The 27,823-nt window shown below is 40.7% G+C and overlaps 1 protein-coding gene across 4 annotated transcripts in view; it reads left to right on the forward strand.

The window, feature by feature from the left end:
• GRIK2 (glutamate ionotropic receptor kainate type subunit 2) overlaps positions 1-27,823 on the forward strand; it is a 439,539-nt gene that overhangs the window by 137,585 nt on the left and 274,131 nt on the right. For all 4 annotated transcript variants that reach the window (XM_083608281.1, XM_083608278.1, XM_083608280.1 and 1 more), the window contains exon 3: positions 24,638-24,814. In XM_083608281.1, the coding sequence (XP_083464407.1) occupies positions 24,638-24,814 (177 nt within the window). The remainder of the gene's footprint in view (positions 1-24,637; positions 24,815-27,823) is intronic.

The following is a 27,823-nucleotide window of genomic DNA, read 5'->3' on the forward strand; positions in this document are numbered from 1 at the left end:
GGAGTTCACTAGTTCATGGACTACAGTGGCCAATTAGCCAAGGCTTTTTTTAGATGCTGTTATTTATTATAGAAGGTCCCCATCATAGCAAAGGGAGTGAGCTGAGATGCCCTTTGCACTGACACAGAGAGCCTCACTCCTTTCTCTGTTGCCACAGCTGTAAGAACTGGAGTGTTAAGTTTTTTAATAGATCAGATTGGAACCAGTCTCCTTGTTGTTGTTTGCTCTTGTGAGAATGAATGCAATGAGAAGACTGTAAAGCATTCTCTGTGCTAAATGATAAACAACACTGAAAAGGGTACTATAAAGAATGGGTCTTAAGAAGATGGGATGTTAAGGCTTTCAGAGCATCAAAACAGATTCAGCGAGGTAGATAAAGTTAAAATGTCGACAGCTATGAAGCGATTGCTTCTCTGCCTCCTCATTAACACTTCTCTATTAGACTGTTGATAGTCTCCCACTTAGATCAAGAGTGAGCCTGAGTGTTTACTGAAGCTGGATGAGCCCTCTCTTATTTATATCAGTGTGTTGTAATGTAAGTACAGCTAGGTTTCAAGGAGGCAAGCTTCCATCATGGTTCGGTGCTCAGTGTAAGCACACGGGGAGGTATGGTTTGGATGCTGCACATAATAAGCCATATAGGAATTAAAAAACTACGCCTACAGCTGGAACTGCAAAATCTACAGGAATAATTTAGGTGGGAAGATTCTCATTAGCGGCTTCTGTGGCACTCAGTTCTGTGTGTTTTGATGGTATTTCCTAGCAGCTGGAAGCTTTATTAATAACAATTAAATTTGTTAGTTGCTTTATCTTGCCCAAAGCAGCTCAAAGCAATTTGCAAACAAACACCAAACAACCAAAGTTCTGTACCAGCTAAGTACCAGTGTTCAGGGTTGTCAGGCGTAGCCGCATCAATGTCTGGCTTGTTTTCTTCCTCTTGGCGCTTTTTTGTTGGTTGTGCCATAATGAAGAAAACCCAAACAAGCATTGACTATTGAGTGAAGCAACAGCCCACTTTCCTCTCTTGACTAAATCAGTCCCATTTTACTAACTTTAGTGTTCATATGTCTTAAACAAACAAATCTATTTTGAAAATTCTAATCTTAGAAACTGAACATGTATTATGTTATTTGAATGAGGCACAATAATACAAATCAAAGCAGTAAAGAGCTCAACAGCAGAAAATTGTTAGCTGCATCAAGCTTACAATTATATTCCAATTTTAAATGAGTCAACTGGTAGGTATGCTGTTCAAAAGTTATTTAATAGGCCTCGGTGACTGTCTCCATGCTGAGAACAGTTTCCTTTGCTTATGTTCAGACTGGTGTTTGTCCTATCTTTTCATTGGCTCTGATGAGTGAGAATGAGAGCATTGCCACATTGCCACAGTTGTCAAATGAAAATCTATTTTTTAAATGAACACACCACTAGATGATTTTGGGAATTGAAAGTGTACATTTCCTACAACGTGGACAATATATATGATGCTTAGGTAGAACAAATCTGCTGCATTTCTAGTGTGAAATCGTGACTACCAATTCACAGGCTAGTAACAGATCATTTTCAATGGATGGCAGGAAAAATGAAGATATGTTTGGCTCCCCCCACCCAAGCCTTCCATGACATTGCTAGCTGCAAAAAGGTTCTTGATATGTCTTGTGCTTATGTGCTAGAGAATGAGACCTTTCCCTAAAAGGTGGTCTTCATTGTCATTGTGTCCAACCTTTGACCTGGTTGTTGGACATCAATTCTATTAACCCCATGCAATTTGTTCAGGGGTGATTGGAGTTACAGTCTGAAACACCTGGCCAGCCACAGATTAACCACTCCTGTTTTTACAATATCTGTATTCCCTGTAGCTGATTATTATGGATAGATGTTTCTGTAAGTCATTTTAATAGTCATTTTTTTCTTTTTCTTTTTGTGGTTGACTGTCACAGAGTTCACAATAAGGCCACGATCCAGCTACTGTTAAGCACTATAAAATCCCATTTATTTTTTAGGGCAAGATAAACAGAGGCTTAACAGTCTCCCATTGATGTGAATGGGATTTTAAAATGCATAACATTTGCTGGGTCATGGCATATGTTTATACCTGCTGTACTAACTATTACATTAAGAAGAATAAAAATGAGGAAGAAACAGTGATAAATGTGTGTTAACATTATCCTCTTGGTGAATTTTGTTAAATTGGACTCCAGTGCTGATCATTTATTTATGGCTACTGTTGCCCAAATCTTTTCCTCCTATTCTTTTGTATGCCACTACAAACTCTTAATTGCTTGCTTAGGCTAATACTTAACACTATTTTATAGAAGGAGAATATTTAACACCCTGATATAGAAGAGTACAGTTTCTATGGAGTAGAAAAGTTTCTGTAGAGCAGAGTTGGTGTGGGAAATGTGTGACCTCTGAGATGCAGCTGATTGCAGTTCTCATCACATCTGACCACTAGCCGCACTGCTTGGGCTGATGAGAGTTGACATCCAACCATATCTGGAATGCCACAGATTCCCCATCCATGGACTAGGGAAAGATGAATGATTGCTAAATTCATATTGGCTATGGTCAGATGAGAAAGTACTAAATCATAGTTTGTTTTACTTAACCTAATCTTTCTGTCCTGGCCAAATACAAACCATGACCTTAAACCAATGGTCTGAAGTTGCCTTATGAATCTCAGCTTGCATTAACCACGATTTGTCAAAATGTCTGAACCCCCCCCCTTTTATTTAATTCAAGTTTGCTCAGTTACTTTTCCCCAACCACCCTACTACAGACAAGTGAGGCAAGAGTGGTTAGAAAACTAAACTTGCTGCAGCTAAGTGAGCCTCAGTGCACTTTTACAGATCACACTGTTCCCCTTCACTTTCCATACACCTCCATCATCTTCTGCCTTCTTGCTTAGTTCCACAACAGTATTGAGGATAAAATCTTTTTTTTTAAGTGACCACAGATTATTAGCATCTAGCTAGGAATACAGATTGAAACACAGCTTTGCTCTAACCCAATTTTAAAAACCAATGCAATTGCACCCATTTTTTTTAAAAAAAACCTTGTAAAGATTGTAAACACCCATCATTCAGAGGCCTACAGACTGGAATAGTGACATGGAACTCAATTGTACGCAAAGTCTGCATAAGGTTTAACTTAGTACAGTCGTACCTTGGAAGTTGAATGGGATCCGTTCTGGAAGTCCATTCGACTTCCAAAATGTTCAAAAATGAAATAGCGGCTTCTGATTGGCTGCAGGAAGCTCATGCAGCCAATTGGAAGCCGCAGAAGCCCTGTCAGGTGTTCGGGTTCCAAAAGAACGTTCGCAAACCAGAACTATCACTTCTGGTTTTGTGGCATTCAGAAGCCAAAACGTCCAAGTTCCAGGGTGTTCGACAACCAAGGTACGACTGTACTGTGTGAGAGCCAGTGTAGTGTAGTGGTTAAGAGTGGTAATCTGGTGAACCAGGTTCATGTCTCTGCTCCTCCACATGCAGCTGCTGGGTGACCTTGGGCTAGTCACACTTCTCTGAAGTCTCTCAGCCTCACTCACCTCACAGAGTGTTTGTTGTGGGGAGGAAGGGAAAGAAGAATGTTATCCGCTTTGAGACTCCATCGGGTAGTGATAAAGTGGGAAATGAAATCCAAACTCCTCCTCCTCGTCCTCCTCCTCCTCTTCTTCTTCTATATACAGAGATCTGTGTATACCCTGCACACACCCACAGCTCCATATATCTTGGTGCATATCCATATGTAAACCCTAAAAATGGTTTACAGATTGTAGCAATAGTGACCCCCCCCCACCTTTGAATGCAGTAAGACTTAATAAAGCTTTGTTTTTAGGGTAGATATGCCAGACATATTCTTATAAAATAATTGGCCAGTTGTAGGTTTAAAGCAGAACACCACCGAACTTCTAATTACATGGTTCATTGACTTTTTAAAAAAGTCTATAACTAAGGCTGTTTAAGACTGTGTTGGAGGAAAACACAGCCATTAAAAAGCATGAATATATTGGGAAAGTATTCACTATAACTCTTTACATAATAAGGATTGCAGAGACAGGTCGTTTTTTATTTTATTTTATTTTATTTTATTTTTTTGAAATCTGGCAATAGTAGAGTCGGTTCTCTTCAGCTTTAAAGTGTGTGTTTGTGTGTGTGCGCGCACACACATTTACCATGCAGGCAAGTGCTACTTCACAGTCACACAGGACACTTTTCCTTCATGGCTGTAGTGAAAAGTGTATCCCTGTAATTCTGAAGTTTGCTTGATACACGTACAGAAACTGAGAACCTGGTATGTGTGTGTGTGTGGTAAGATATGAGCATGGTATTTTCATGAATGGGATTATGTGGGTTTTTTTGTTTGTGGGGATCCTCAATATGTTGTTTCTGTAAACATTGGCAGTTGTTTGACTTGCCTCTAACTGCTTCCCTTGGACAAAACTACAGTCACCAATGCATGAACTCTGACTTGGGAGACCTCCTGGTGCTTTTGAAGATCAGAAAGCCGGCGGAGTCACAAAGGCATCTTTTTTTGTTGGGATTTAGAAAAATGTTCTGTTATTTTGAGGTACACCAGCCAGGAACCTGTTTTCTTATAAAAATCAGCCTATTTTCTTTTTAAAAACACTTACAACAATTTGTAAAAGTTCTTCTTCAGAGAACCACGGGGGGGGGGGGATTATAGGTGTGTTTGTGCAGACTAGCTGGGCTGTTTCAGTCTGTCGTCCATCAACCCAAAGAGGCTTAAGTCACACCACAGTGACACAGATGTTTCTGTAGGGAGTCATTTTGAAGTGCTGTTGCTGGTCAAGAGAAGCTGTGTTGTGTAAAATTGGCTTTGTTGTGTGTCCTCTGCTTTCCTTCCCCAAGAGCTTTCTTTGCTTCCAAACAAACAGACATTGATTCTAGGTGTGCACAGCACACAGTGCACAGTGCACAAGGTACAGAAGCCTCTTTCCTTTTGTGCTTCTTTAGCTAATGTTTTCAGAAACCTGCTAGGGAATGCATGATACAGTTAATACTAGGCAGTATCAGGATGGGGCTTCTGCATTTCATTGCAGGGATGGGCTTACTTTCCACTTCGTTGAACTGGTCATGTTGTTCAGATGCCTGATTATCATCTTCCAAAGCAACTACTCTATTCCGAACTTAAAAATGGAAAGCATAATGCTGGTGGTCAACAAAAGAGGTTTAAAGACTCTCTCAAGGCAAATCTAAAAAAAAAGTAGTAAAAACACTGAGAACTGGGACTGGCCTGCGAGCACTCCAGTTGGAGAACAGCCTTTACCAAAGGTGCCATGGACTTTGAAGATGCTCAAACTCAGGACGAAAGGGAGAAACATGCTAAGAGGAAGGCACGCTTGGCAAACCCTCACCGTGAACAGCTCCCACCTGGAAACCTATGTCCCCACTGTGGAAGGATGTATGGATCCAGAATTGGTCTCCACAGTCACTTACGCTCACTGTTAAGATTGTGTTCATGGAAGACAATTTTGCTCAGCTACAAGTGATCGCCAAAGAAGAAGGAGACTTTCCACTCAAAAAAATTGGGCACTGAGTGTATGCTTCACACCTAGAATTGTAGGTAGTATAAGTAGGGGTGGAGAAATTTTTCAATTTCAGTTTGTTTCTCATTTTCCCAAGCTTAAATTCTGTTCTCCACATTTCCACAGTGATCTGTTTCTTGTTTCTTTAAGTCCTTAAGAAACAATATATATATATATATATATATATATATATATATATATATATATATGCATATGCTTGCCTTTATGACCAATATATACATTTTTTTGTATTCAGTTTTGACCTATATGCCTTTTTTTGCATTATTTTCACAAATGTATACAAATTTAAGCCCACTTTCCAATAACATATGGTGTTTTGGAACATATCATTTGGTTGGAGAACTGCATTGCATCTTTTGGAGAAGTGGGAATTTTGTAGGCTACTTGTGTTTTAGTTTGTGTATTGGTTCAAAAGGTGTAAATTACGTAACTTCTTATTAAAATGGAAACAATTTTTTTTAAGCCAATCCCTGGAAGTTGGTATTGCTAGGTTATTATTCACTTAATAACCTGAAAACAATTTTAGCTTCCTTATTTGCTTGGCCATTACAAAATAAACCTTTAGCATTTCCACTGGTGCCACTGTGTATTTTTGTAGAGTACTTTGGTTGTCGAACGGCTTGGCTTCCGAACAAATCTGCTCCCGAACGCCGCAAACCCGGAAGTAAGTGTTCTAGCTTGCGAACGTTTTTTGGAAGCCGAACGTCCGACGTGGCTTCTGCTTGACTGCAGGAAGCTCCTGCAGCCAATCAGAAGCCACGCCTTAGTTTTGAATGGTTTCAGGAGTCGAACAGACTCCTGGAATGGATTAAGTTCAGCAACCAAGGTACCACTGTACTTGCTATGGCTGAGACCTTGCTGAGAGCCCTCTAGTCAAAAGCAAGCCTTCCTACATATTCTGTTTTAATTAATCTCATCAGTGATGATGAGAACTAGATGAGGTGAGCCATAATTCTCCAGAAAGAGCACAGCCTCCTTTGTACCTGGACATGGTTTAAATGGTCATTATGAGGTGAAGCAGCTGATATCCAAAACCCATCAGTGTTGAAAGTTTCACCCCTCCAAAAAACCCAACATAGATTGCCAAGTAGGAAACTAGTTCTGATTACATTTGCCATTAACAGGTCCAGAATGTTAGATGTACCATGGATAATTGATTTTGGATATCCATGTGCCACTTTTTCAATTCCACCATTCTGTCCGCCAGCTGTTCTCTTTAAGACCAAAAAGATGAAGGGGAGAGAAAAAAAAGGCTGGATCAACTCACAGCCTACTGCTGAATTTGCAAATTTCATTACCCTGCTGGCTTACAAGAAAAGACCTGGGAGGCAGAAGAGAGCAGATGTACAATGTGGATGTAAGCTCTTAGGTGACATGCAAAATTTAAACCGCAACCAAGGTGACTGACTTGATTGAAACTTTGCTAGATTTCACAGTGCTCATAAGGGAAAGGGAGAGATATATTCAGAACTGCATGATAAATGAGGCTAATATTATTTATGCTTAGTAATATAGAGAAACTTCAAGCTTTTGTCACGTACAATAGAAACAGGCATGTTTCTTGATTTGTCTTTGCTGTGATGAGTGTTAATGCAACTCTATTCTTCTGTCACTTATTTTGGCAGTGGTAGCCAAGGTGGGGGCCTCCAGATGTTTGGGACTAATCAGCCCCAGCCAATATGGGCAACAGCCAGGAGCTGTACTCTAAACATCTGGAGGGCATCACACTGACTACACCTGATGCAGGCTAAGGTTTTAAGGAGCTGTCATTCATGGGCAAGAATGATAGTCAATGATGTATCCCACAGCTTTTACTTTTCAGTCTGTTGTTTGTAATTGTTTGGCATTCAATTGGGTTTTTATAGCAGCATTTGGAGTGTTTTATTTCAGATTTCTGGACAACCCCCCTTGGGTGTGGGTGGGTATGGAAGGGTGGGCTGTAAATTGAATAAACCAACTCCCATATTCCCTGGGGTGGTGTGGAGAGGGAAGACAATTCTGACTTTATTTCGTGGGAAACTTGCAGCCAACCTTAATGCACAAAATGTCACACTTCATTGTTTCCAAAGCATGAGCAGCATATCAAGCAACCTGTCAATGCTTGTTCAGAGTATGCCTTTCCACAGCTCTGACTCATTTTAGTTTGGAATTGCATTATCGAGACACAAGGTTGGGGGTGAGTAGTAGTTGAAGAAATCAATATCCTGCATCAGAAAACCTGCTTTTCTTTTAAGGGTGGCTGCTAATAAGTATTGGCTTGTAACTTAAGATGACTTTGTTTAAATCTAATTTAAATTATCTCGATAACTATAAATACCACAAAGTAATCTCAACATCCTTGAAGCTAAGCCATTGATTTTGCCTCTCTCAGGTTGTTGTGTGTTTTAAAAGAAAATTCTCCCTACTAAAGTTAGAAAAACCATCATTTTGCAGAATATCTTGTAAGGTTTTTTTCATAGTAAGGCCAATACATTTGTGTGTGTGTGTGTGTGTGCGCGCATGCGCGTGTTATAATTAGAACATTAGACATTATTTAATGTGCCCTTATCAGAATGACATTATTTAATGTGCCATTATCAGAATAAAACAATTTTTATGTTCTTTTCACATTCCTAAGACCGACTTTTGTAATTTTCTGTCAAGGAAGCTGTGTTTTGTGACTAAGCAAATTTATGAATTTTAGAAATATGTAGAAAATTATAACATATGGGTTTGGAGCAGGTGACCAATGTAACGCGGAAGGAAAATCATAACAAAAGGGGGGGGAATGGAATACAGAAAAGGAATTATTTCTAAGATGCTTTTCTTGGCATCATGTTACCCTGGGGGACAACAATGTTGACTATAAGTTATATTTCATTGCTTGTGTTTTAACGCAGAAAGGAAACTCTGAGAGGAGCAGAAGCTGGACACCTGCATTTCTGCATTCTCACAGGTCCTGGTTTGATTTGGTTGGCATTGATGCAGATGTCATGCAAAAACTCCCTTTCCCAGCTGTTCCTCCGCACCAAACACAAAAATCATTCCCACCATGCTGCAATCAGGTTTGAAGAAACACAATTAGGTTTCAAGCCTAATTTCAGCAGGCGGAGGATGTATGCCCATGGGCACTGTGTTGGTGCAATTCAGAATTGCACCATATATACATGAGGGGCACATTGTAGGCTTGTTTCCTTACTGCAAGTCCGTCGGTGTTTGATGGATTTTGATACATAGCTTTTATGCAACATTCCAAGCATTTTCTGCCTACTTGGAAGTGAATCTCACTGATGAATGAAAGTGAATTTCAAAATAAATATGGTTACTATAGTGTACTGTACTATAGTGTACTATAAATATGGTTACTTATAGTGTCCTATAAGATCCTTTCCATGATCCAAACCGGTATTTCAGAATGCCTTGTGTTAATTGCACAATAGTCTCTCACAGAATTCTGGGCATAGTCTGGATTCAAGATAAGGGCCTGCTAATAACATCAGACAAACTTCATATGGATTATGGACAAACTAGTCAGTTTCAGTTTTTCTGTTGCTCTCCCCCGCTTAAATTCTGTTTTGATCAGTTTGCAATTTGAAGCTCTTTCCTCATGACCACACTTTCTGAAAGGAAGAGGCAGGGCCACCCCCTAGGCTCACTTTTCCCTGGCCTCTGCCTCAAACCTAATGCTGTCATGTTACAATCCTTCCATGAAATACATCAAGGGGTTTAAAGACTCCTTTTTAAAATAAAAGTAATTTAATCCTTTGAGAAAACGGTTAATGTATAATTAAAAACTGGGGAGAAGCAGGAGTCAAAATGTGTGCTTGCTTGCTGTGCACAAACATTAAAATGTGCCTAATCTTATCTGCATTCTGGCAAAAATAGAGGAAAAGTAGAATAATGTTTTGGCATCCCCCAAAAGTACAAAATATAATTTAGTGTGTGACCTTTTCTTTCTTGATAAATTTTAATAACACATTTTTATCCAGTTTTCTGTCATCAAGAAATATTTACTGAAACTTTTTGTCCATCAACTGAGTGCGAAATCCTCCAGATATTTGTGATAAGCCAGCCTTTTTTGAGGGAAAACAAATGCATTTAACTACCATGCTCATGAAGTGGCAGTGACTGTGAGGCAGAGCCTTTCTTGCACTAGATAAATAATGTATTAGGCACAGTGTGTACTGAATAATGTTGTCAATCTTGAAATTGCAGTTTTATTTTACTTTGGGAGATGTTCAGTTATTGGACAGGGCAAAAGCATGAACCTTCTGTAATGAATAGCCCTGTGACTGTGAGTTGTCTTAACTATTTGTAGTATTGAATTTTAAATTGTTGTAACCCATGCTTGGACCTGATGGTAAGGGTGGGTAATACATTTACTGCTGCTACTGCTACTACTACTACTACTACTACTACTAATAATGTCAGTAAATTAGGAGGATGGAAGTAGCCTTCTCAACTGAGCTGTTTTGTCTTTGCTTGTGATTTGTTCCTCTTTGCTGTTGAATCTGAAACAGCCCAAGATTCTGAATGTTCTGAGACACTGGGTGGTATTCGACTAAGTTATACTCAGAGTAGACATACTGACATTAATGAACACAACTATGTTAGGCCCATTGATTTCAGTGTGTCTACTTTGAGCAAAACCTAGCTGAATATCACCCATTGACTTTGTTGATTGATGTTGGACCACTTGTGATGACCAACCAGTCCTTGAAAATAATGCTGACTACTTATGGCTATTGAAATTCCATAAATATAGGAGAAGTGGAAGCTCTGCAAGTGTTGCTAACTAAAACTCAGTTAGATTTTCCTGTTTAGTTTTTGTTTCATGATTTAAATAGAAATATTTCTTGGGGAAAGGAAAAAAAAGACTGGTGGAGAATCAACGTTGTTTCAGCACACTTGGGTCTCTGCATAACAGGTCAACAACAACAACAACAACAATTATTATTTATACCCCACCCATCTGGGTTTCCCTAGCCACTCTGGGCGGCTTCCATCAAAAGATTAAAAATACATTAAAACATCAGTCATTAAAAAACTTCCTTAAACAGGGCTGCCTTCAGATGTCTTGTAAACATCATATAGCTGTTTATTTCTTTGACAACTGATGGGAGGGTGTTCCACAGGGTGGGCACCACTACTGAGAAGGCCCTCTGCCTAGTTCCCTGTAACTTCACTTCTCGCAGGGAGGGAAGTGCCAGAAGGCCCTTGGCACTGGACCTCAGTGTCCGGGTTGAACAATGGGGGTGGAGACGATCTTTCAGGTATACTGGGCTGAGGCCATTTAGGGCTTTCAAGGTCAGCACCAACACTTTGAATTGTGCTCAGAAACGTACTGGGAGCCAATGTAGGTCTTTCAAGACCGGTGTTATGTGGTCTCAGCAGCCACTCCCAGTCCTTAGTCTAGCTGCCACATTCTGGATTTGTTGTAGTTTCCGAGTCTCCTTCAAAGGTAGCCCCACATAGAACACATTACAGTAGTCCAAGCGGGAGATAACTAGAGCATGCACCACTCTGGCGAGACAGTCTATGAGCAGGTAGGGTCTCAGCCTGCATACCCAATGGAGCTGGTAGACAGCTGCCCTGGACACAGAATTGACCTGCACCTCCATGGACAGCTGTGAATCCAAATGAGTCCCAGGCTGCACACCTGCTCCTTCAGGGGCACAGTTGCCCCGAAGGAGCAGGGAGTCGCCCACACCCACCCGCCCTCTGTCCCCCAAGAACAGTACTTCTTTCAGGATTCAACCTCAATCCATTAGCTGCCATCCATCCTCCAACCGTCTCCAGGCACTCACATAGGACCTTCACCGCCTTCACTGTTTCCAATTTGAAAGAGAGGTAGAGGTCAAGTTCACACTGGAAGCTTTGTGCATGGTGGAAGGGATAGTGGCCTTGTATTACACTGCCATGCTGGTTTAGTACTTGGGTACCTAGTACTCAGAACTGCAGCTTTGTCTTTGTTTGCAAACAATCTGTGATGCTTCTTTAGAACTGCACGCCATCCACATAAATGCAAATGGTCAGGCTAATCCCCGTTTGAACAGAGATTTTCTTTCATTAAGAATCTAATGGTTAAGATGGTTAGCAGCTGATATATAATTATTATGCAGTAATAACCACTAATATGATAATTAGGTTCTAATTACTGCTCCCCTTGGGGGAAAGTGGGAAAATCTGTTTTAGGGTGGAAAGTATGAATACGTATCTCTTGTGATTCATTTGCTTCTGAAGTCAAACATATTCTATGCATCCTGAAAGTGTTATAATGTGTGTTGGAGATGACATACAATTAAATAAACTTTTGAGCAGTTCTGAACCTTATCATTTCTTATCTGGGCACCTTCAGGAGACACAGGAATTGACTGGAAGGACAGAATAGGTTGAATAAGAGGGAAGCAAAAGGCATTTAGTAGCTTGGAAATGCTTTGATGCCTTAGGAAGAGCTGGAGGTAAGATCTTTATTTTTAAAAAATCAGATTATGGAGAGGCAGTACTAAACCAGAACAAAACCTAATTTGCTTTAGGATTTAAAAGGAACATCTCAGGTCTTGATGGAAATTTTTCTTTAGCATTGTTTTGATTGAGAGTCTTATTTTATGACTTCTAATGTGCAAATATTGAATAAACTTTATTTATTTATTGAAAAACATACTTTACTTTTCCAGCAGCTGAGGGCAGTTTAAAACACATTTTTGAACTAGCAACTTCCTTAGGAAACCGCAAGAAACTGTTAAAATCAATTATGCCATTTTAATAAAAGGTAGTGGCATATGTGGTTTGTCAGTTTAGCCCTGCTAAAACCAGAAAGGCTGCATCCCATTAAATAGAAGAACTTTAGTTTGACTGGGTTTCCCAATGGTGTGCTTTACAAAATTAGCTAGAATATAGAGCCACTGCTAAACACTGCCTCTTTATAACAGCAGGGCCAGTTCTGTCATTAGGCAGAGTGGGGCAAATGCCTCAGGCACCAGATCCCAGGGGGCGACAGCTGTCTGTCCATCACTCTAAGCTAGCCTGCTGCTATCCTCAGGTGTGCCCATCACCAGTGTTGAAGTAAGATTCAGCTGTCAGTTTGTTGGATTACGTCCTTTGCCTCAGGCAGCCAAATGTATTGGGCCACCCCTATATAAAAGAAACACACTCTTTTATTAGAGAATGATAGCTGGTTGTATATAAAATGGTATATAACAAAATGCTGACCCTTTGTTTTGTGTGCAGCACTGACTCTTTCCACCTAGTATTGTTATAGAAGAATGATACTCTACCCTGTGTCAGAAGAACACATTTTCCAAATAGGGGGAAAAACAATTATACTATCCTTCTGCACGCCAGGGATCCAGAAATGCTTTTATTATTCCAAAGAGTGATTGCTCATTAGATGTTACAGTGTTTGGAAGTTGTTTTCATTTAGGAAGAGAGATTGTTTTAATAAAAGAAAGATACCCAAGACTCAGCATAGCAGTTATTCTCTCTGTACATTGTGCACAGCAAATAAGAAAACAACAGTATGCTCAAGCACATATTTTGACTTCTTAGGCACACTGCGTGTTATTTTTCTTCCTTGTTTAGGGAAAACACTCCCTTTGTTTCAGTGTAGAAGAGTGCTCAGTTTAGTGTCTCCAAACATATGGATAATTTTGTAATTGTTTGTGTGCCAATGTTGATGCCAATTAAAACGCACCACTTACTGCATCAGAATATTGATACAAAGCTGTCTTCAAAGTTGCACATTACAGCATCTTCCAGCACACTGTGTGTGTCCACAAAGCTGCCTTAATGCAGGCCAGATTATTTGTCCATTCCAGTCCAGCGTTGTCTGTTCTCCAGTGCCTTGAGCAGAGAAAGGACTTCTCCATCACCTGCTACCTGATCCTTTTAACTAGAGATATCTGTGATTGACCCTGGGACTTCTTGTTCTCAAAACAGCATATGTTCCTCTCCTGAGCTATCCTTACTGTAAGGACATCAAGCAAGAATCAAGATGGAAATGAGAAGGTTGCTGCAGTCACAGTTGCTAGAAATTCAAAAATTACACTTAGAAGGAGGTGAAAAAAAGGTTAATCCATGAATAGGTTCCTTGGCATCAGAGTCTACAACATCAAGCTTCTATACACCTCAGTCCTAGAATACATACCTGGAAGGAAGAGGTATTCTTTAGGAATCATGGTTATGGGGCAACTCTTGTGGTTAAGGAATCAGGAGGGAAATATGGGATTGTGCATTCCATTTCACATGAATCCCCTCTCCCTTCTGTTATAAGTGTTACATTGGCAATTACCTTACATTAGAATGGAAAGTGAGGGGTAATGCATTCTGGACTGGAGATGGAGGGAGTGTACCATCCATTATCTAGTATCTGATAAAGTCCTTATTAACTAGGAGTTTGGAAATCAACTTCAACTCCAGTCTTATTTCTTTATAAAACAAACAGAACACAACACACTTCACCTCTGCAGAGTTCTCAAGGCACCTTACAGAAGCTAATACAATTAAAAACAATGCAAAAGTATTAAGATGAGATGATGATGAAAAAAACCCCATGGTTATTACAACACGTGTAAGGGAATTAATATGTGAGTAACCAGGTGCTTTTAGAAGAGGATGCTCCTAGTTTCATTAAATTGAAATTAAATAATAGTTTCCCAGTTGTGAAAGGAATCTGTAGATGAAAGAAACCACAAAAGAAGAGTTGAAACCAGCACACAAGGGCAGCACACACTCCCTGCAAGGCATTTTGGATCTCTTTCGTTAAGGAAAACATGACAAGTGATGGGGGCATGAAAGAGGTTCTTAAATTTATGAGTGGTGTTGGAAGAGTAGATAAGGGAGATTTATTCCCCTGCCTCTTATAATATGAGACTTCACAGTTGCTCAATGCAATTGATTGGCAATAGATTAAAGGCAGACAAAAGATGGTACTTGTTCTCATAGCTCAGGAATGGGGAACTTGTGGCCCTCCAGAAGTTGCTGCACTACAACTCTCCTCCTGTTTGACTATTTGCCATGCCAGCTGGGACTGATGGAAACTGAAGTTCAACAACATATGTAGGATCACTGGTTACCGACTACTGACTAACACAAAGTTGATTTAGATAGGTATCTGAAGAAGTGTGCATGTACACGAAAGCTCATACCAAGAAGAAACTTAGTTGGTCTCTAAGGTGCTACTGGACAATTTTTTAATTTTATTTTATATATTTCTATAGAGTTGATTTATTGAATCGATTAATGATCACCAATGTAGGTGAGGATTATGTAAATTCATAGAGGTTAGGTCTATTGTTGGCTCTTAGCCATGGTGGCTGAATGGAGCCTCAGGTTTTGAAGGCAGTGTGCTACTCTCAGGATGCTGTCAGTGGCTCCTGGCTGGTTGCCCAGGAAAGTATAAAGACAAGGAAAAGTTTATTCCTGTCCTTTTTTTCTTTCAGTCTTTACAGGGAGAGGCTATAGAACCCAATCTCTTGGATAATGGCATTTTCCCGAGTGAATCTCCACCCCCCGTCTCTCCCAGTTCCTCATTTGTTACTTCTACGGGTGCTGCTATGTGCCCTCCATCTTTGAGCTATTAGTTCTCCTACTTTTAAGGCTTGCTGGGTTCTGGGAGATGGAGCGTCTGGAATGCTTTCTAATGACAACGTGACAGCGAACTGCTGCTCGAGCTCTGCCTGCTCCTCCTCTCCCATTATTTCCCAACTTTCCCCCTCATCTGCCTCTGAGCTGTGACCTCCCACAAACCCCTGTTGTAAATCTTCCTCTTTTTCCTCCCTGGAAGGGTCAGGATGGAGAGGCGGTCTCCACCATTTCTCCTCTGCCCAGTCCCTGACAGCTTCTGAACACTAGTTTGAAGTAGGAGAATAGCAAAAGACTGACACTTTCACTTACAGCTTTTGGGATTCCTGGTATGATCCTTATGCACTCTTTAAAGGGCCCAGCTCACCCTCTATATTTTTTAGCAGGTCCATGTTATAGAATAGGGGTCAGCAACCTTTTTCAGCTGTGGGCCGGTCCACCATCCCTCAGACCATGTGGGGGGCTGGTCTATATTTTTTTTGAGCGGGGGGAGTGAACGCATTCCTATGCCCCACAAATAACCCAGAGATGCATTTTAAATAAAAGGACACATTCTATTCATGTAAAAACACACTGATTCCCGGACCATTTGCGGGCCAGATTGAGAAGGTGATTGGGCCGCATCCGGCCTCTGGGCCTAGGGTTGCCTACTCCTGTTATAGAACAACCCACTAAAGTTCATTGTGGGTACACTCAGCAGGGAGCCATGCTTTATAAGCATAATGCACAGAGTTTTCATCCGGAACTCAGTTTCGGCACCTCTGGTGGGTGCCATTGCCATTATATGAGAACAAGGGAGGCATTCGTGGTGAGTTCTGGCACCTCTTTTTCTAGAAAAATAGCACTGATAATGCATATGCTATTTTAAAAATGTAGGTAGCAACTTCTGGCACTAGCGTTTTAACAGGAATGCACTATGGGTCTATAAAGTTGCTGAAACAGTAATGTCTGAAGCCACCCTGAATGTATGAGCTGAAAGCCATTTGTCTGTCCATATGTTCACATGTCCACCTTTAAGCGTTCAGTAGTATACACCCTTGCACAGAGATATTTGCTTTGAATGATGGTCCTGTTTGTCTTTTAAGTGTGGGATAATATTACTCCCATTTGCATGAATGTAAATACCACTCTGTGACTGCATAACAAAAAGCCTCATTAGCATTAGGGAATCCTCCATGGGCCTGGAAATGGATACTTAGAGAAATGGTCTATCAAGGAAAACATAACCAGCTACCCCTTTGCAAGCATATCAAAAACCATTATGGCTTGAAAAGAAAAGATTGCCAAGCTAAGTGGTTCAGCAGAGCCTGCTTTGAAATTCACTCTTTACCACTGATGGGGGAAAATGCTGTGCTGACAGAGAAGTCTGAATCTTAAGGGCTCCCCAAAGGATCATAATGGACTGGTAATCAAAATCCTGTTTTCTGTGTAAGCATTAATGGCTCAGGCTAACCAACATCTGCAGCAAGTGCTTAGAAGTACCATAGACAGGTAGCAGTAAATGTTGTGTTTGTTTCTGTACGATGACTTGTCTGTCGATTGTCCTGATTATTCTGTTTTGGTTAAAAAAGAAAGGAAAAAAAAGAACCCAAATAATGGGTGATACAGAGAGTTATGTTTTCCAGAAGCAGACTTTACAGAATCATGTAAAAAGAGCTGCCACACAAACCTTGAAAAATTGAGAGTTGGGTTCTTTATGCACTATATGAGCCATAGGGACTCTTTAGAACTCAGTTTTAAATTCCAGGGATTCACAAGATGGCGAACAAATAGAAAATCACCGCAAAACTTTTAAAATGCCAAAAAATAAAACAAGCAACATCAGAAGCTAATTATGTAGCAGAAGCTCGAAATCATATTAATATCTAGTATGCTGAAGTAAACTGTTGACAGATCCAGGTGGGTAGCCGTGTTGATCTGACGCAGTCGAAATATATAAAAAATTGTCCAGTAGCACCTTAGAGACCAAAGCTCTTGGTATAAGCTTTCGTGTGCATGCACACTTCTTCAGATACTGTTGAACTGTTGATAATGACAGTGCTATTTTTCTAGAAAAAGAGGTTCTGGAACTCACCATGAACATCTCCCTTGTTCTCTTAGAAAGGCAATGGCGCCTACCTGAGATATATCAGAACTGAGTTCTGGCGAGTTCTGGTTGAAGAAAAGCTCAGCTTATAGAGAAAATACTGTCTGTGCTTATTCATGTGTTATACTGAACATAAGTAGAAGCTGTATCTACACATGTACAAGTGTCTCTGTGAAAGACTACACTCTTGCTAAATTGTACAGCTTAACTACTGTGAACATAGATTTTACACTCATTGAATGTAACATGTGAAAACATACATACCTCTTATGTGAAAAAGTGGTGCCATTGAATACTGTACTGTATTGTAAAGCATGGATGGGGTGGAGAGAAAAAAATGTTTGTGTGTGTATCTATCTATCAGTGGCTGTCATTCAGAAAAGCAGGCACTAAACATGTCATCCAGCAAGCTGTGCTGTGTAAAGTGAAAGACCAGAAAGAAGATGTTTGGGGTAACCCTACTTTGCATAATGTAAATGAGCTTGTTGATTGTTTGTGGTCATGGGCCATTAATATCCTAGCAGAAGGAAACATTGAATGGTAAAAGTTAGCAAAACTGAAAATCTGCAATATGCTTTATTATGCTTACTGTCGTACTCCCATCAGTGTGTGTTAATTTCCACTTTTAAAAAATTCTTCAAACCATATATATTAGTCTTGTTTAGATTATGAGTAATTCTCAGAAATGTTTATTGCAGTTTGCCCCAAGGTCCCGCTATATTGCTCAGAGCATGCACAGGAACTCTTAATGTGGTGAAAGCCATATTTCTTTTAAAATTATGGTAGCAATATATTTACACTTGCTCAGTGGAAGAGTGTAGTTTTTTTTTTCCATTTCAGCACTGGACTTTAGCAGATAAAAATATACAGAAAAATCTAAGTATGCTGAGTATTTTTCATTCACTTTTTCAAAAAGAAAGACGTGAAAAAGTAGCTGAGCCAGAAGCTTCCATTTTTTTTTAGTAGGGTGGGTTGTTTTGTCTTGAAAGGGTTCTGGTAAATAAAGTGTTTAAAATTATTTTTGTGTACTATGCCAACCATGGTGGCTGGTGTCCATTGAGACTGGTAGGGGAGAAGTCAGGGAGACTGCCAGTAGGTGGCGGCAGAGCCAATGCCGGGCAGAGCCAACTCATTCTAGTTTTGCCCCCATCCTACCCCGCAAACATTTACAAGGAAAACAGTGGGACTGAGGAGGAAGCTGGCAGTCACTTCCATTCTTGGGGCTGATTATAATTTAGAAGACAGGCAAGTGTGAGCTGGTTGAGGGTAGACGAAGGCTGGTGGGACAGTGCCCCCCATTCACCCCAATAGAGCAGCCCTACTGCAAGCTGACTGCTTTTCCTTTGGTGCATATGACTCTGCAGAACTCAGTTGTCTCTCTGGTCTCTTTCTGAATCAAGATAGGATTTAATTATGTACATATAATCAGTGTATCTGAGAAAACATTTGCAAACCAATCACTTCCGGACAGTAAATAAAGATGGATGGTGGGGGTGGGGGTGGAAATGGCTCTGTTATATAAATGCCTGTTTAAACTCCTTTTTAATGAATTTAGAAATTTGTTCCTCTAAAGTTTCACAATATGTTTAAACAGGACCATTCTTTTTCACCAGGGATAACGAGAACTTGTTTTCAGATACTGTGACAAGTATTGGATGTTTAACCCTACACAAGTGAGGTCCTGTTTTAGATTCAGTAGGTTGAATCCCAACTGAAACATGCTTAGATTAGACCCACTGAAATAGACATAACTATTTTAATTCACATTTAACTGAGATCCCCTTTATTTCATTGGTTCTCCTTGAAATATGATCAGGTCTGTAGGCAACCTACTGAATTAGCATGATTTATGATCTTCCAATCCATCTGGTTCATAATTACGTTGTAATGTGACATGATGTGCACGTTCCATTGCATATTGAAAGTTCATTTCTCAAAGGTTAGATAGAATCCTTCAGCCATTTCAGTGAGATGCCATTAGGAACCCAGGAGTTATACATTAGCATTTGTATCAGGTTATTTTAGCCATCTTTATCATGCCTGGCATCATTTGGAATTCATTTGAGTGTGACTGTTCAAGTGGTCAGTGGCAGCTTTCAGGTTTTATGTGAAACATCTATTTCATGTTCCCCATCTGCTAGAGAGGACAGAATGCAGAAGCGGTCAGAATGTGGTATGCATTTCTGATGTGCTTTTGCATAGGCACTGGGTAGCCTGAAATACGTGTTTCAATGGTGCACTAGGAAATTCATTTGCCCTTTAAATCAGCACCCTATTAGTATCTCAAGAAGATAAGAATGGTATGAAAGTCAGTGACGAAGGGTTATCTCATGTCTTCCTCTGTGCTAGCGTTCATAAAACACTTAAGTCTGTCTTACTAAACTTTCCCATGGACACATCTGCTTTAGATATGGCAGTGCCAAGACAACAGCTTGTGCTACCTCATGTAAAGTAATATCCTGTCACCGAGAGGGCAAATTAATTCCCATTTATGGTTACTGTATGTTTACTGTGAAATTGCAGGTAGCCAGAGATGATATAATGGGCTCAGAAGATGCATAAAATACCATATAGTAGTTTTGTGAGCACTTACTCATTTCAGTAGGGCATTCTCAAGAGGAGCTTCCCAGCTGATTGGGTCCTGTGTCTACCATAAAACTTATGGTGGTTGTGGTCGCATGGACTGCAGCCTACACTACGCCAAGAAGGATAGATCAGCAAATGAGCTAATCCAACCCCTTCTACTCTGTGCCTGCCACCAAGTAAATGAGTTATATTCAACACTGGACCAGATTTCAACTTGAACAAGAGGACTTCTCCTTCATCTCTGCTCCCTTGCTGCCCACAAAAATCTGCTCCAGAGAGTTGGAGCCAAGCCAAGAGGGTGCCCCAACAATGACTTAGAATGGAAGGCAAGAGGTAAAGGCACACTGAATGTTGGCATCGCACAGAGTGCTGCTGAAAATTGAAAGCCCCAAGTCACTGCTACCTCCTGTAAACTGTTGGACATCTTGGTTGGAACACATCTGCTAAGAGCAGAAGACAACCATTTTAAAAACAAAATAGAACACAACACGGTTGAAACAGTTCTTCACCGTGGTGTTCAGTTATTTTGATGAGATTTTCTTAAATAAATGAAACATTGGACCCCACCATCATAAATAGTCAGGAGGTGGTGATTCTGGATTTCAGAAGAGCCTGCTTCCATTAATATGGCACATATTTTATAAAGAATCTGGTCAGTGTTAAGGCATGTGTATTTTCTGGCATGAATTTGCGGATCTTTTGTCTAACAATTTCCAGCTTGATAAGAAACCTCAGACCACATTCCATATGCTGTTGTCCCTGGCTGCTTATTGTTAAATGCAAGGGTAGCACTGTGGTCTAAACCACTGAGCCTCTTGGGCTTGTCAATCACAAGGTCAGCGGTTTGAATCGCTGTGACGGGGTGAGCTCCCGTTGCTCGGTCCCAGCTCCTGCCAACCTAGCTCCTGCCACACCAGTGCAAGTAGATAAATTGGTACTGCTGCAGTGGGAAGGTAAACGGCACTCCGTGCACTCTGGCTTCCGTCACGGTGTCCTGTTGTACCAGAAGTGGTTTAGTCATGCTGGCCACAGGACCCGGAAAGCTGTCCGTGGACAAATACCAGTTCCCTCTTCCTGAATCGAGATGAGCACCACACCCCATAGTCACCTTTGTCTGGACTTAACTGCCCAGGGGTCCTTTACCTTTTAAATTTTATTGTTAAATTCAGCATACAGGGTTACCGTGGTCCTTGAATGGTTTTGATTGCAACCACAGTGTCGTGTATTAAGTTCAAAGCTTTGAATGCAAATAAGATAGTCTTTCCATACGCCAGGAAAGTGAAATGCCCTGGTTTTCGGGTGTAAAAATGGTGGATTGTAAGTTGATTTTAAGTAGCTATTTTAGATTATTTGAGCCATGGCAGTTTTGGATAAAGGTCCTATTTCAGTCCCAAAGGATGCACTGGAAATCGGACAAGTCGCATTTCTGCCTCCTTCAAGCTGTGAGACAGAGATAGGCCAGGGTTTTGGCAGCTCTTCTACTTTAGAATTGTGAGATTTATTACTTTTCTCTCTCCTTGTTTATCTGAGAACATGTGTTGCATGCCTTACTTGGTTATTAATACTGCTGTCATGAATAGGCACAACAATGGTAGGGAAAGCAACTGACAAGTTTAGATCGACTAACAAGACTCATGACAGCCTTTTGGAAGGCAGGACCTGGTAGTATGGGGTAATTTAGTGCATCATAGATTCCCCCCTCCCATTTTGTAGGAAGGAAAATATTGCTACAGACATGGTGGTCAAGCCTGGTATCAGTTCTACTAATGCTTGTGACTCATGATTCTCTAAATCCAGCAACTAAGGGACAATTTATACAAACAGGAGCACAGAAGTAGCAATATATTCCATAGCAGGAAGAATGGTGTGTGTTTGTGATGGGCAGAAGTGTTGTGCAGAGCTTTTGATTAAGATGTAAAAGAACTGTGATGCTTTTCCAAGTGTACATTTCATGGGGGGTGGAATCCCATTAAATTTGCCTTTTTGTTGATATGAATCTATTGTCAGTTTGGATATAATATTCTATTTCATAACTCATCCAGTGTGCCTGGATTTATTTATTCTCAGTGTTATCATTGCCTCAACAAAAACCCCAAATACCCTTTTTAAAAGTCTTGATCATTTTTAACAAACATGCTTTTCCTCTCCTTGTCAGTTGGTATCTAGCAAAGGGAATAATTGCCCATGTTCTGCCTGCAAAATTTTTTTTTTTTTGAGACTGCTGAAATCAAAACAGAATCTATCTTCAGGATGCAGTGCGATTTCAAATATCTTAGTAAATACCTTGGTAAAGCCCTGAGTATAGAGGATTGCTAAAGAGACTAGAAATTCTTGAATATGTCTCTGTCCATTAACCTGCAGCATATTCATCTTCCTCTCATATTCTTATGTGTATTAGTCAATTATTCAGCTTCTCTGCCCCTTTTCTTGTTTAACACTACCTGACTGTTGTCTGGAGTGACCCATTTCTTCTCCCTTCTCTCTTTATAACTTTTGTGGTCCCTTTCATATTGTCCCATTATAGTCATTTGCAGAAAATTCTTTTCCTGCTCGCTCAGTTTGTATCTGCACATTTTAAATATCATGCTCTAATCATTGGATCTTTGTGAGATCTAACGAGGTACCATTTTAAACAGCAATTTCCTCACTTTCTTTCACAGTATGTGATTTTTTTTTTTTTTGCTTTCATGTAATTTCACTATCCATTTCACAAGGGGTGGGTTTTTATAGGTTTGGCAGTAGAAAAAACAAACATAAACACTCCACTTTTCTGCTAGTGATGAGACAGGAGGCTGAAGCAAGGAGGCAGTTTGCTAAGCTAAACCTCTCTGGGGCTTTGATAATATACTAATTAGCAGAGTGATGAGGGACTTACAAAGTGCCCATTATTGCCTGTATGCTTTGCTCTTTTTGTGTCATGTTGTTTCAACTTGTTTCTCATGTCCGAATTTCAGTCAGATGCCGTCCTATAAAGTGAGCCTTGACACCCACTAGATACCTTGACACATGTGAGATCCCTAAAAGAAAGAAAAAAAGAAAGCAAATCAATCTACACACAGGTTGCAAAGCCAGTGAAAATAGACAGGGTCCCAGTGCTGGGTTTATGTATAGGTTAAGTAGGCTGAAGCCTAGGACCTCTAAATCTAGGGGGCCTCGCCAGCCCGCCCGCTCCCCAGCGGGCAGTCTCCCCCTCCCAAAATTATTGGAAATCAGTTTTGTCACCTCTCTCCCCCCCAAACCCTGAGACAATGAGCCTTGCCACCTTTTATTCACAGTCGCATAAGCACTAAACTACAGCATGGCCATCAACATGTACATTCAACCGCTGAAATATACACCCAATATGTAGCAATGGAGATTTATGTTACTGCTGTATGAATGAACACTGTGTTTTATGAATGGACCCTGCATTTTGTGAATTACCTAAGAAGCACCAATAGGGAGCTCTAGAATCTGACAGCTAACCAATTGGGTACTACCAAACAGCGATTCCTATTGCTGAAAGCAGGTAACCAGCAGGGAATGCTTCACCTCAGCCTTTGCACTGTTGACTGAACACCCCCTGCTGTGCAGATAATGGAGAAGGCTCATAAATTATATCCCTTCTGGCATCCTGGCTAACTCTATTATGCTGGTGTAAACCCTGCTGCACTAGGAGCCCAGAATAGCAGCAAATAAAATCCGCTCATACGTCTGCAACTGATAAGACTTGTCAACCAGTTCTTCTAAAGTCTTCCTAAAATATAAAGCTCTCTATTGGAGTCTCCAGGTCCAGTACAAAGACCATAAGAAGGGAGAGCAGGGACCTTGAAATTCCCAACAGCTGTTAAGCAAGCAAGCAAGCAAGCAAGCAAGCAAGCAAGCACACAGGTCACCTTTGTCACAGTCAGGACACCTATGCCCTGGCCAGGCCTGCACCCAATCTTGTTTTTGTACAATCTTGTTTGTCCTCAGTAACCAAAATTATATTATCAACATATACAAGCAGAAAAGTTGTTTTCCTTCATTTGCAAGGAATCATACAAAACAAAGTGGCACTAATAAAGAAAAGTTCTAGAGTGGCAACAGAAAGCAAACTGAAAATGCTTTTGCGGTTCATCAAAACTATCCAGCAATATCAAGTTATAGGAAAACTGGTGCTATTAACAGTAATGCTCCTAGTTGGTTAATTGGTTTGGTAACTTCCATGCACATGACGTGTGATGCTAATTATTTTCCCCAAGAGTTAAATGGTAACTAATCAGAGGCAGCTACAGTTGCAAATGGCAACAAAATATCTGTGAAAGGAAGAGGAGCAGGTTTGCTCAGGTGTGTTGCAGGTAGAAATACTGTTTGTAATGAAGTGAGAACAGTAGTTTACTTGCTCAAATTAACAAATAAGAAAGCTTTAAAAATTCAAATTCTAGATTAAAATTGATTACTTAATTGAGAAGGGGATTGTAACAAACACTGGGGCCTAATTTGAATAGTAGACTGCCTGGTATCTGGTAGGCAGACCAGAGCACTTATCAGGAGAACTATGAGATTCAGGTGAGGGTCAGATGCCTTGTCAATCCCAGCAGGTCTATAACAGGAAGACCTGCGGCTTGCCCACAGTTCATGATATACATGTGTATTTGGATTCTTTTTTGCATTGTGACCTAAGCATAACACTCCCCCCCAAAAAACAACAACAACAACCAACCCCTTACAACCAACCCCCTTACAACCAACCCCCTTACAACCAGACTTCAGCAGGGCAATCTGTACATCACCTGTAAAATCTGTTGTTATGACTTGATGATCTTGGACATTTTAAGTAATATTTCCACCCTCTTGTCTCTTTATTTCTCCAGGGGGTATTTTTGAATGTGTGGAATCTGGCCCAACGGGAGCAATGGGAGCAGAAGAACTGGCCTTCAGATTTGCTGTGAACACAATCAATAGAAACAGAACTCTGTTGCCAAACACTACATTAACATACGATACTCAGAAGATAAATCTCTATGATAGTTTTGAAGCATCCAAAAAAGGTATGTTTCTAAGAGTTTTGGAGCAGGGATGGGAACCTTTCTTTTCCCCCCAGTCCCAAATGGTCTGTGAGCAACTTTCCGGGAGCTGCACTGTGGATACCTGGTGAGCAAAACCTGAAGCAAAAGTGGGTAGAGTATTGTGATACTTACCTTTGCACAGTAAGCTACATCCTGGCCATGCAAACACAAGAGGTTTCTACGCACATACATACATATCTACCCACCCTTGTCCAGTCAAGAAAGGGGCACCATCAAAGTTCAACAGCACATTGCAGCCCGGAAAAAAGCACTCAAAAATAGAGAGGAGGACCAGTGAGGGTTATGGTCTGGAGAGACGAGACATGGCTTGGTGGAGGGGCATGGTCTGGAGTGGGCCTGATAGAGAGGCCTAGAGGGCCACATTTAGCCACAAGGCCTGATTTCCCTCCTGCTTTTAGAGGTTAGCCACTGGGTGCTTGCTTTCCCCATTCATTGGTTACATCACAGAAGCCAAGCCCACCTTAGTATGCTTCTTAACTGCAGCTCTGTGCACTTCTCCTGTCATAGGTGCCATGGGGGTGTGAGGCCCCCTCAAATTTCCAAGGAGGGGGCTAGTGCCCCCCAAATTCTGTGGTGGCTGTGCACACACCCCGTGGTGTGTGCACATGGTGTGCTTACATTGTTCTTATGTTGTGCAGCCCTGGCCCCCACATGCTTGTCTCTTATAAAAATTCATGGCTGGCACTGATCTCTATAGCAGTGGTGAGGCAAAAGCCAAGAGTACAGACTTCTGTTAGTGAGAGTCCCATGCTAGGCTCCTCCTGGCCTGCATACACATACAACAAAGTAGAGCAAGGTACATTATCAATGACCGAAAGCCATGCCAATGAAAGTAATTATTTCTTCCATCTTCACAGTAATCTTGATTGCCTTTGATGCCCTTTATTGAGGAATGGGGACCTGAGGCAGGAAGACATTGACTTTTTTTGACTTGAAGGGATTGTTGCCCCAGGTCTCCATGGCACAATTCTCACACTTTGTCCACTCTCATAAGTGTAGTTTGCATGGCTTCAAAACAGTACATCTTTGCCAGGCATTTCTATAAGATGGAAGAAGTTAGAAAGGAAAGGTGGATAGTTCAGATACCATGGTGCCTTTATTGTGACAGAAGTCTTAACAACCATATTGATGTTTTCAGCTGGGGCAGTAGCTCATGCTTAGTGACCAGGCAAACGTTCGTATCAAAAGTATTGTTATTTTAGACCTCAACCCAGTTAAATCACTCCACATACTTTGATTTCAGCTGGTATAGTGCTGTTGCAATAAGTTTTAATTTGGCTGTATATCAGACTGCCCATCAGCTGGATGCCTGGAATGGAGTACAGATGGGAAATTAATTAGATTTTAAAAGCACCATACCGATGAAAAATCCCTGGGCAAGAGCAGAATTTGCTGAAGATGTCATTTGAACTAAGAATGCTGGAAATGCAATCAAAATTCTTGTTAATACTTTTTTTAAGATCACACTGTTAGCTTAGAATAGAATCATTGTAAGCCACGTGCAGAAGAAATGTGCCTTTCATGGGGTTTCTTTAAAAGTCTACTGGGAGGGAACAATTTGCCAGCTATCACTGCTTGCTACAGGTTCCATCTCGTAGCATTTTATTACAGGTACAAAAGGTAGATGCATTAGTGAACAATACACTTCAAAAAAAGTTCATGCTTAGTAGTTACAACAGTGCGTGCCCATGCTTAGAAGCGGCAAACTTCATGGGGAAATTTGCATCCCATTGAAATCTGTGACAGACTTCCCACTGGTTTCTAATGGACCCAGATTGGATTGCATCCAATGACTTTTACAGAATTGTGCCTTATACTCAAACATCATAGAAGGATGTTCTGTATTGCACAGCATGAACTGCATAGAAAAGAGCACCGCACGCCTTATTTTTACTGTTTTGTATTGTATTGTTTACTTCAAATCCTTTCTACTATTACTGAAAGAGGCTAACCCTACTACAGCATTTCAATGCTAAATTAATTTAAAAACAAAACAAAACTACCAGCCTTCTCCCTTTCACCAAAGACAGAATTATTATTTCCCTAGGAAGAAGCTCTATCTGGATATTTCTTCTAGATTATGGATATCATGTAATTAGCAAGGAATTTAGGAGCAAATGTAGCATAAAGATACCCTCACTGAACTTGATTCTCCTTATCCAGAAAAGATGGACACATTAAAATGTGCAAAGAGCACATCAATAAAATGATCCCTCTGCAGCAATATTCAATGGCTTCAAATGTAGCCACAGTGATGGTGGATTCTCCTCCACAAGGTGAAAAGGAAATAATTGAAGCCAGATAGCAAATTCCTTAGCAATCCAAGGTGGACTCTTCTACCGCATCACTTTTTTTTGTGCAGGTTGAGATGCACTGAGCATTTGTAGCTTACATATCGTATTAACAAATACAGACAATAAATGCACAGAATGAGGAGTTGTGCTAATTGCAGTACCAGGGCATTGTCAAAAGCCCTGATTTTACATGTCGGGGAAATTATGCTCCAGGCAGATAAGCTTGTGCAAATGTTTAGAACTGGGTGGTGCTGGTTAGTCTTTATGGATGTGCAGGTGACTAGGTAAGACAATGCAAACAGCAGTTTGTGAACATGATGCCCCAAGGCTAAGGGTTAGCTAATAACAAGCTTGAGTGTTAGAAAGCTAATGTTGAAGCAAAGACGAGAGTTTGCAGTGTGGATCCTATAGTCCACAAAACTGAACATGCAAATGTTCGAAGCCAAGGGAACCAAAAATGCCAAAATCCAAGTGGATGTGCTGGCAAGGACACTAGATAGCCTCTAAGCCCCATGGACATCTGTTTTGATTGTGGTAGAATCCCTACCTCCTTTTTAAGCCTCCCAGAGAGCCACAACAACAGGTGAACAGAGATCTGTTGACACTGACAGATCACAATGTGCACATCTCTAACTTAATACTTAAGCACATATTCTCAAAATGTAGTTACTTTGTA

The sequence above is a fragment of the Podarcis filfolensis genome (genome assembly GCF_964270895.1).
Source record: "Podarcis filfolensis genome assembly, chromosome: 3".
Classification (NCBI taxonomy): Eukaryota; Metazoa; Chordata; class Lepidosauria; order Squamata; family Lacertidae; genus Podarcis; species Podarcis filfolensis.